At 38.5% G+C, this 11,176-nt stretch overlaps 1 protein-coding gene across 1 annotated transcript; it reads right to left on the minus strand.

Annotated features, from left to right (window-relative positions):
- Nucleotides 1-612: 612 nt before the first annotated feature.
- On the minus strand, nt 613-10,211 carry LOC108540146 (olfactory receptor 1F12-like). The gene is given in 4 exon segments (XM_017889145.1): nt 613-661; nt 663-706; nt 3,094-4,036; nt 8,969-10,211. Coding segments are annotated over 3 exon segments (1,011 nt in total). The 5' UTR covers nt 4,012-4,036; nt 8,969-10,211.
- Between the last annotated feature and the right edge of the window lie 965 nt (nt 10,212-11,176).

Here is an 11,176-nt window from a genome sequence, read left to right on the forward strand (position 1 = left end):
ACCAACAGTGTAAAAGTGTTCCTATTTCTCCACATCCTCTCCAGCACCTGTTGTTTCCTGACTTTTTAATGATTGCCATTCTAACTGGTGTGAGATGGTATCTCATTGTGGTTTTGATTTGCATTTCTCTGATGGCCAGTGATGATGAGCATTTTTTTCATGTGTCTGTTGGCTGCACAAATGTTTTCTTTTGAGAAGTGTCTGTTCATATCCTTTGCCCACTTTTTGATGTGGTTGTTTTTTTCTTGTAAATTTGTTTGAGTTCTTTGTAGGTTCTGGATATTAGCCCTTTGTCTGATGAGTAGATTGCAAAAATTTTCTCCCATTCTGTAGGTTGCCTGTTCACTCTGATGGTAGTTTCTTTTGCTGTGCAGGAGCTCTGATCTCTCTTTCTTTTCTCCACATTTTTCCGAGACGGAGTCTGGCTCTGACTCCCAGGCTGGAGTGCAGTGGTGTGATCTCAGCTCGCTTCAAGCTCCGCCTCCCAGGTTCACGCCATTCTCATGCCTCGGCCTCCTCAGTAGCTGGGACTACAGGTACCTGCCACCACGCCCGGCTAATTTTTTTTGTGTGTGTGTATTTTTTTTTTAGTAGAGATGGGGTTTCACTGTGTTAGCCAGGATGGTCTCGATCTCCTGAACTCGTGATCCACCCACCTTGCTCCCAAAGTGCTGGGATTACAAGCATGAGCCACTGCGCCTGGCCTCTGTTTTCTTAATTGTTTTTAAAATATCAATCTCTTGGATTTATTTACTTAGTTTTCTGTTTTCTGATTCATTAATTTCTTATTTTCTCTTAATTTCTTGTGCATCCCTTTGGTTTATTTTGTTGTCTTTTTCTAACCTTTCAGTTGGATCCTTAATTAATTAGAAAATCTATATTTTATGTGCTTATGGCTATGAATTCCCCTTTGCACACTGCTGTAGCTCTTCTCACACTTCTCTTATGTAGTGTTTTGGTTATGTCATTTTTCCAGATATCCTTAAGTGTTTATATTTTCTTCTTGAGTCAATAGTTACTTAGGAGAGAATTTAAAACATTTCAAATGGAGGACTTTTCTCTTTCTGATTATGTCATTACTTTTTAGTTTTATTGAATTATATTCAGAGAATGTCTTAACTGGATTTCATTATAGGTGCTGTTACAGATGACACACAGGAAGTTTATAGGTGGTGATCTCAGGATGAACACCTGTGAGAGAGTAAAGGCAGCAGCATTGGGTAGAAGGGAGAAGTTGGGGTGTGATGCAATTACAACAAAAGCTTTGGCTGCTCCCATAGAACTAACATGGCCCTTCAGAGTTGTCCTGAGGAGGTTAGGACTTAATACTCCCTCAAGAGACCAGTATCTGGTTTCAGCTTACCCTACGGAGGGGTCATGACCTTGGGCCAAGCGGTTCTTTCCAGCTGAGGGCAGTTTCTGGAGAGGGGCTGAGAGTGAGGACTGTCTGAGAAGGCTACTAGCCACAACACTCCCAGCAACTGGAGAAGTGCATTCTTCAGTCCTGAAAGGGGATCTGGGAGGCACAGTGTGGTATTCAGTACAGATGAAAATTGGAGATATTCTCTTTCTTGGTCTTCCTTGTACTTAGGGCAAGGGCATGTTTTCTGTTTGACTAATCAAATACAGCCTTCCTGCAATTTGAATCAATGACAGGTGGTACAAAGAACTAGAAGCAATGGAAAATCTCTCTAGTAGTGGTGGCAGTGGCAAAAATGTCCAGTTTATGGGTCAGCAGTGGCATCAAGCTAGCATAGGTATCCAACATCCAGGGCAGGCAGTGTCAGTGGCACACGCTGTGAGACCCAGTGTTCAGTGACAATAACTTTGGTGGTCAGCTCCTGAGGTGGTTCTATATGTTGTTTTGACTGTGGGCCTCTCAGTCTAGTTCTCCAGCCCTCCCAGCAATTTTTCAACTACCCAACTCTATATTTTAAATCTCTGCTTCTCCCTGTAAATTATTGTATCATATAAAATAGTTGAACATATTTTTACCAAGTTTGAAGAGATATTTTGGATTGTATGACTTACAATTGGGATATATAGCATATGAAAAAATGTACTTTTTCAGGGCTCTGGGAGACATTGTAGACACAGAAAACAGCCAATTAAATCAGATATGAGCTCCAAATCAAAAACCAAAAAGGCATAAGCTTTCATTTCAGATATGGTCTACATATAGATAACTTTATACATAGTCCAGAGTAAATGACAAATACAGAATTTTAAGCATTAAAATGACATTATAGCATGCCAGACAATTCTCAGAAGACTAGCATGAAGATTTGTATAGATATAGATATAGACATAAGTTTCACTTTTTCCACATGGGAATACAGACAAATTATAGGAAATATATACAATATAATCATAAAACATGAATAGGTGCAAAACATCAGTGTGAGAAATAACTCTATCCCTCACTCTCATCAGTCTCTGATATGGACTCTACTACATTCAGATTAATTTTTTCAATTGTTTATTCATACTAACATACCATGCTACCTCTTACCCACAAATCTTCCTTGTGTGTATTGAATATTGTCATCATTCCTATATAAAACGTACCCATGTTCAGGACCCAGATTAACTGTCATCTTTTTCCTGAAGCTGTATTTGACCTCGTAAGCCCTCACCAATGTCCTCTCTCTTTGACCTCACATTGCAGCTATGATTCGAATCTTTCATTATGTAGTAATTTTATTCTACAGTGTTTTTTATGCACAACAACATGGCTACCTACTCAAGTCCACTCTGGGAGGAGAGCGGTCCTGGGAAAACACTCCATTTTGTACTCCCTGTGGTATATTCACATATTTATCTGAGCTGTGTGTGATGTCTTAGTGATACATTCAAATGTTATAGGGACTTTATATATAAATAGTTGTCCACATCAATAATATCTTAGGGAGCTCAAATTAATAATAAGATTATGTTACTCCTAGGGTTTGTAGTAAACAGGTTAGTAATAAGTCTAATTAAATATTTAATAACAGCTTTGCAAGTATGATGAGAATGAAAATGATATTAAAATATGACTCCTGTTGAACTCCTTTCAGCCTGTATAAATCATTGGGAGAAGATTTTTCTGTAGCTTAGGGTCTTTTTTAAAGTCCCCTTCAGTTCATTGTTTCTTAAACTGTAAATGAATGGATTCAATACAGGCACTACAGCCATAAAAATGACTGATGCAGCTGAGTCTTTTTCAGCAGAGTGATTGGATAAGGGGCTCATATAGACCCCTGTGATTGCTCCATAGAAAAGAATGACCAGGGCAAGGTGAGATCCACAGGTAGAGAAAGCCTTGAGGTTTCCTTGGGCAGAAGGGACTTTCATTACAGCAGGAACAATGAGGACATAGGATACCAGGATACACACTGAAGGTACCACAAAGATCAACCCCACCATAGCCAGAACACTCAACTGATTAAGACTGGTGTCAGAACAGGACAGAGGGAGGAGAGAGTTGATATCACAGAAGAAATGGTGGATAACATTATCAGAGCAGAAATGCAGATGGGCCATCATAAGAATGTGCAAGAGAGGGTTCAAAATGGCAATGACCCAAGGTACGGCTACCAGAGAGGCACAGAGGCGTGGGGCCATAATGGTGGAGTAATGTAAAGGGTGACAGATGGCCACGTAACGGTCATATGCCATCACGGTGAGAAGAAAATTGTCCATGTTGGCAAACATCATAGAGAAATACATCTGAGCCAGGCAGCCGGGATAGGAGATGGTTTGAGTTTGGGTTTGGATGTTCAGTAGCATCTTGGGGACTGTGGCTGAGGCAAGGCAGAGGTCTACCAAGGACAGATTGGCAAGGAAGATATACATGGGTGTGTGGAGGCAATGATCTGAGCCAATGGCCAGCAAGATGAGTAAGTTTCCAAACAGCCCTGTTAAATAGAGACACAGGAAAAGTACAAAGAGTAGTACCTGCTGTTGTTGCCAACTTGAGAAGCCCAGGAGGAGAAATTCAGAGATATTGGTTTGATTTTTCTTTTCCATTGCTTGAATATATCTGCATGAAGACCTAGAGAATGAAATATTTTTGCCAGTAAAAAAAATATGTCCCTTGTTATTTTTTATATATTCACCTAGTCTAGTACCACTTACTAAATGTTCTTTCTTTAGGCCATCCTACCTTCTCTCTGATGCTCTCTCTCAAACCTCACTGAACCTTAGGTGTGTCCTACCTCATCAGTTGTCTTTACATCTATCCTCTCTTACTGGAACCTCGCCTTATCCAAGATGTCCATGCAATCTGTATATATCTCCCCTCAGTAAGCAGAGATTCTTTTCCTGCTTGTGATATTGTCACCAACTCTTGCTTGTTCTGCCTTGCATATGCCTGTCTGACTGCTGTGTGTTGAAATGCATTAATGAGTCTGACATACTAAATGACTTTATGTCATAAAATGAGATTTAAACAAAGAATTTTCCAAATATTTTCCAACACTATATGAACCCCCCTGCTTGAAAACCAGTCAGACACCTACCATTTAGTATTAATAAAATGAAAATAAATGATATTATTTATTCAAGATTCCAAAGAAAAATATGTTAATTTGCTTGACAGGTATAAAAAGTTAAACCTCCAAAAGTAGTTTACATGAACTGTGAGCAACACAGGAAAATATTTACAAATAAGTTAAAAAGTTATGTAACACCCAAAGTTACATAATACATGTACATAAAACTAAAGAAGAACACAGAGAAAAGTTATGTCAAACAGGGAGGCAGATTTAAAAGATTCTCTTTTAATATTTTTGTAATATTTTAACTATAACCACAAAGAAGGGGTTCATGTATATAAAGTATTATTACTTTGAGTCTTGCATTTCTGGGAGTTGCAGAAAACACAAAGTAACAGAAGACAGAGTTCTTGACCTGAGAATCTTGGAATCAGGTTGTAGAGGAAAAATATTGTCATGGAAAATAATTAAGAAGACATTTGTGTACACAAAGGGGATAGTTTCGGAAGAACAGAGGACTCTGTAACAGGAAGAAAAGATGCTGGAGAATGTGAACTCTGAAGTTAGCCTACATTGAAATCAGACCTCGTCACTTGTGGGCTGAGTGATCAAGTCAGACTCTCACCACCATCTCTTATCTAGATAATTGCAATGAATTTCTTTCTTTTTTTCTTTTTCTTTTTTTGAGACAGAGTCTTGTTCTGTCACCCAAGCTGGAGTGCAGTGGTGCAATCTCTGCTTACTGCAACGTTGGCCTTCTGGGTTCAAGTGATTCTCCTGCCTCAGCCTCCCAAGTAGATGGGTGTGCCACCACACCCAACTAATTTCTGTATTTTTAGTAGAAATGGGGTTTTGCCACATTGACCAGGCTGGTCTGGAACTCCTGGCCTCATGTGATTCTCTTGCCTCAGCCTCCCAAAGTGGTGGGATTACAGGCATAAGACACCTGCCCCACAAATTGCAATGAATTTCTAATTGGTTTTCCTTCCCACAGATTTTTCCCTTACAATCCAGAATTATCCTTCTACAACAAAAATTTCTCCACTTTATTTCTTAAAACGTTCTAATAGTTTTAATTGCCTTCAAACCAAATTCCAAATCCCTTATCATGGCATACAAGGTTTTTCATGATTCCCTTCACTACAGGTGCGTGCCACCATGCCCGGCTAATTTTTGTATTTTTAATAGAGACAGGGTTTCTCTATGTTGGCCAGGCTAGTCTCAAACTCCTGATATCAGGTGATCCACCTGCCTTGGCCTCCCAAGGTGTTGGGATTACAGGCGTGAGCCACCATGCTTGACCCCATGATCTCTTGTTTACCTCTCTAGCCATCTCTTGCTATGATTTGTAATCCTTAGAATTTTCTGACACACTGAAATTTTATGTCTACATGCTTTTTCTCATTTTGGAATTCTCTGACCACCCTATCTAAAGCTTCCCTCAAGACATTCTTTATAACATTGCCCTGTTTTTATCTTCATATCACTAATCATTATCTGAAAATTTTCTTGTCTTCCCCACAAATATCTTTTTTACTTTTAATTTGTAATCAGTAAAATGTAAAGTTCATAAGAACAGAAAATTTATCTTTTAAAAAAATTACTGCATGTGTAGAATAATGTCTGGCGTACAGCAGGTACTTGGTATGTATTTGTTGAATAAATGAATGAATGAATGAATGAATATACTTATTTAAGACTCAGAAAATGTCTTCTGAAATATGTCCTCTCAATGTATATTTTATAATAATTTTTATCCTAGGCCATATAGTATATAGTTGTTTTGGCTGCTTTTCATTATTCCTTCTTTCTTGTAGTGTTTTGGAAAGCACGTGTATTGAATCTTATTCATAGTTATGTAGGAAAACCCAGTTTTATGAACAATGATTTATAGTTGCCTATGAAGTCAGACTGATTTTTTGGATAGAATGAGCTGCATGCCAAGGGATGCAAGACAACACCACATGCGATTCTATGACTGGTTCTCTATCCAGTCCCACTGTTATGTGTGTAAGCCAAAGGGTTGGAGAGTCTGGTGGTGAGAACTGAAGGACTCCATTGAATAATAAAGTGTGAAAATAAAATAATGAAAGAGAGGCATTCTATACACTTCTATGCAAAATGGAGGAAGGTTTTGGCATTTTAGGCTCTAGTGAATATGGAGCTCATGTGGGAATTTCCTGGGAACTCCCAGAAATAATTAAAGCAGTTTTTCATAGGCTGCAGTACATATCATGGTAGATAACATAAGAGCCTCCTGTTTATACCTGGTCTTCAGGCTGACTAGTTTCAGGAAACACGAGTTATAGTTGTATCATACCACTTGGCACAACTCCAGCCACATAGTATTAGTTTAATCAATGTTCTTTAACAACTATGGAGATGGCAGGAGACAGGATTTTCACTATGGAATATCAAGGGGACATAGATGAAGAGAAGGACAAACTATGAGTTTTGCAGGAAGCAAAGGAATTAAAATATTAAAAGTTCTTTCTGGAAGGTTTTTTTCTCACTGTGTCCTCCTTTACCTTTACATCTCGTGTTGGGTACCACAGAAATCTCTGCTTTCATCATTTTCCATAATTTCTATTGAGAGTCCCCAGAAAGATTTCAAATGAACTTTCTGCCCTTTCCCTGGTGAACGGAGATCTTCTGATCTGGACTGGTCATTACTACTGTTCTGCCAGTGCCTATTTTAATGAAAGAGATGCTGAGGTCTGGGCATTGATCCTCTCAGAGCTGCTTTTGACAGGCAGCCCTTTGTTTCTGGAGCCCAAAGTGCCAATACCTTTTTCCATTTTGCATATAGGTTGTGGAATTCCTCTCTACCTTGACAGTAACCACTTCTAGTGTGTAGATCCTTCACTTCTGCTTAAAAGACAGATTTCCAACAGAAAACAGCTCCTGTAGTCTTCTCCCGACTTTCATAAAAGTCTCTGCCCTTTCACTCAGGGGACTTTGAGGGAGATGGGGAATAGCCAAGTAAAATGGGGTTATCTCTTGAACAGTGGAGGCATGGAATTTAAAGGTTTGAGCTATGGTCACTTTGTGCTCTGTAGACTGAATAATAGAGGAAACCTGCCTGCAGAGAGGGAAGAATAAGTAGATTTACAGAAAAAGGGAAAAGAGTCACAGAATGCTCCTTCAACTATGACTCGTTGCTTAATATCTTTGACCATCTAAAGAGATTTTCACTTATTTATTTTTCCTCCCTCCTTTGCACCTTTGACTTTCTTCTCTACCAAATTGGATTCTTTCTAATCTCAGTTCTGAAGACACAAGTACCTTCTTTTTTGTTCATAGCCTTGGGCCAAGTTCATACTCATTGGCATTTCAGGCTTCATTTACTCAGCTTTTTCAATTACAGTTTATTATTTTTTTCCCATGCCTATTATTAACTCTTACCTTAACTCTTTTGTATGATTAGGTTGCAGAACTTATCTAAATATTGAGAATGTATAAGGGCTACTCTGGAAAACAAATATCCTGGAAGAATTAAAAGGCTTTTCAGTAATTTATAGGGCACATTAAAAAGGAGGATAGACACATAGAAATACTTTTGGTGAAGAGTCATGAATATTTATTGATTTCATTAGTGCAGGAAGGTAGTGGCAGTAGTGATGAGAGTAAAGACATTACCCCTCTTTCTCAGTTTTCCATAAAGCAAATTTTTCCCTGTTGGAAACATGATACAACAATTTAAAGTACATGAAATCAGCTGAATGAATTCTATGACTGTATTTTTTACAAAGATATAAGAAAAGTAAAGACAAGAGTTACCACTATCAGGTACTCCATGCTACACTAAATAAATATTTTCAGTTTGTTAATCCTCACAACTCTTATATATATATGCATATGTACATATATATATATATATCACATATATATATATCACATATCTTCATTAGTTTGCTAAAACAGAGTTTTAGCAAAGCAAGAATCTGAATCAAGCCTTCTTGATTTGAAATCTAGCCCACTCTTCACTAAGCCACCACGGCATCTAGGATTTCACACCTTCACAGAGTTGGCTGCTATTAATCAATTCATTCATTCATCCCATGAGTAGTTATTAGGTACCTACTATATTTTAAGCAGTGCCTGTTGACCTTGAGTGAAGCCTAAACTTGTTTAAGACATGCTTTCTCCTTGTTTCTCCAAACCTGCTCACTTCCCTTTATACTTACCAGATGCTAATATCAGGGCGCTCTGACAGGGATGTTAGTTTCCAAGTCTCACTCAGAGGGAATGGAAAATATAAAAAGGGGAGAATGTTGCCCTTCCCTCTGGGATACACAAGGGTGAGGGATGGAGTGATTCTTGGGCAGGGTATGTCTGGTACAGTGAGAGCTAGAGTGATCAAAGGACATTAAAATTTATAGCTTCTTTGCAGCTCCTGGGAACTCAATCTTGATAAGCTCCCTCAACTCCAGTAAAAATTACTTTATTCCCTTGTGGCTTCTCCAATTGTGACTGTCAGGATAATGTACCTGGCAAACAATTCCTCGGGGAGACTCAAGGAATTAAATGGTCTGAAGGTTCTAGGAAGGATTGTCTAAACGTTGACTGTTTGCCTAGGCTACTCCTTTCCTGGTCCTTTGGCTAGAGAAAGTCTTTCTTGGTCAAGGGAATCCTTGGTGCTTTCTTTCTTGGTGCTGTCTTTGGTCTGCAGCCATTGACATTTCCTGGATCCTGGCATCTTCAGCACTCAGTCCAGTCATGTAAAAGACATTAAAAAAAAGGAAATCACTACAGTGTTGTTCCTTGGGTCCTGATATCTGATATCTCTAGCCAGTCTGCCTTCTTTTCTCCATCTTTTAGAGTGTTCTTATATTTGTTTTATATACAACTTCCTAGATTTTTAGCTGTACTTTTTTAAAGCACATATTTTGCGCTTTTGGAGATGATCCCTAACAGGAATTAAAAGGCTGTCTTATTGAATAATCTAATATTTGCATCCAAGTGTTAGCAAGGCTATCTCCCACCAAGTCCCTCCCTCATGGGAATTACAGTTTGAGATGAGGTTTGGATGGGGACACAGAACCAAACCATATCATATACAAACATTTATTTTGTCCCTGATGAAAACCTCCATTTCTTCAATAGTATTCAAATTACCTTTCTTCTTTAGCTGTGATAACTAGCTATCAATTTTTGATCTTTTATTGTATAATAAATTAACTACTTAAAGAAATGTGTATTGAATACCTATATGTATTGAAATATATATGATGTGCCAGACACTGTAGTAAGCTATGGAAAGATAAAGGTAAAGACATCTTACCTCTCTTTTCTTCTCCCAGTAAAATCCAGAGCTTCTTGAGTTTAATCTGCTGCCATTAATTATTCAGGTATTTTTATGGGGGGTTAGAGAAACCTGGCACCACAAATACTAGATAAATTAGTATCTTCCCCAAAGACCTCCATTTACTATCTTCAAAATGCTTTCAATTAAAACAATTTCCTTCCATCTCCTTCCACTTGCTTAATGCAGGTATTCCCTGAGTATGGTACTGCTCTGACATTTTTTTAATGGTCATGGTTTATCAAGTCAACAAGGTTCTGGAATCAGGTCTAGTTAATATGTCACATTCTTTCTCTGTACGTTTGTACTCTGGTAAGGCTGCGTCATGCTTGCTGTTTATTAGAAACTACCACTTATTGCCAGAATATTGTTTTTACCCTCTTAGATTCTCATTTAATTATCAAATATTAGGCCAGGTGCAGTAGCTTACACCTGTAATCCCAGTACTTTGGAAGACCAAGGCGGGCAGATTGCCTGAGCTCAGGAGTTCAAGACCAGCCTGGGCAACATGGTGAAACCTGGGCTCTACTAAAAATACAAAAAGTTAGCCTGGCATGGTGGCGCATGGCTGTGTCCCAGCTACTCAGGAGGCTGAGGCAAGAGAATCACTTGAACCCAGGAGATGAAGGTTGAAGTGAGCCGAGATCGTGCCACTTCACTCCAGCCTAGGTCACAGAGCGAGACTCTGTCTCAAAAAAAAAAAAATTATCAAATATTAATTATGTACTTTTTTCCTTTCTTGTTTTTTTGAAACCCTTGCTGGGCTTATGTCTGTTCAGGACTCCAGTTCATTCTGTCAGTTTGTGTTTTTTACTTTTTTGACAGTTGGATAACTAGAGTCATTTTTTAAAAATTGTAGTTGGGTAACAAGTGCTCTGTTTTAGGGGGAGAGCTGATTGTTTTTTTCCCTGATTTCATTTTCCCTGTCATCTCACCTCCCCTTTGTTTTTTATAGCCACATTTCATTTACAGTAAATGACCTTAATTTTATTTTAAATTCAGTAGGCATTTTGTGATTTTCAATATTAGCAATGATATTTCTTGCCTTAGGAATGTCCCTCAACAACAGTGCATGAAGGAATCTCCCAGAAATCTAGATTCCATATTCCAGGAGCCATTTTATATATAGCATTAGAATCAACGAGCATAGCAACACTGGATTCCACTTTTCTTCCAAATAAGAAAGACTTCCAATAGTAAAGATAAAGGAAGAGAACACCTGGGAATATTAATATAATTTGAAGTGGAGCTTTTCTGGGCAAGAGATCTTGTGCTGGTGGTTTAGGCAATTTGATGAGTCCTCTTCTAGGGTCTTTGGAAGCTTTCCTGTAGGTGGCCATGGTCTGATATGGAGACCAGGAGCAGAGCTTGGAGCTTCTGATGTTGGAGCAAT

The sequence above is a fragment of the Rhinopithecus bieti genome, unplaced genomic scaffold (assembly GCF_001698545.2).
Source record: "Rhinopithecus bieti isolate Rb0 unplaced genomic scaffold, ASM169854v2 scaffold_18466, whole genome shotgun sequence".
Taxonomy (NCBI): Eukaryota; Metazoa; Chordata; class Mammalia; order Primates; family Cercopithecidae; genus Rhinopithecus; species Rhinopithecus bieti.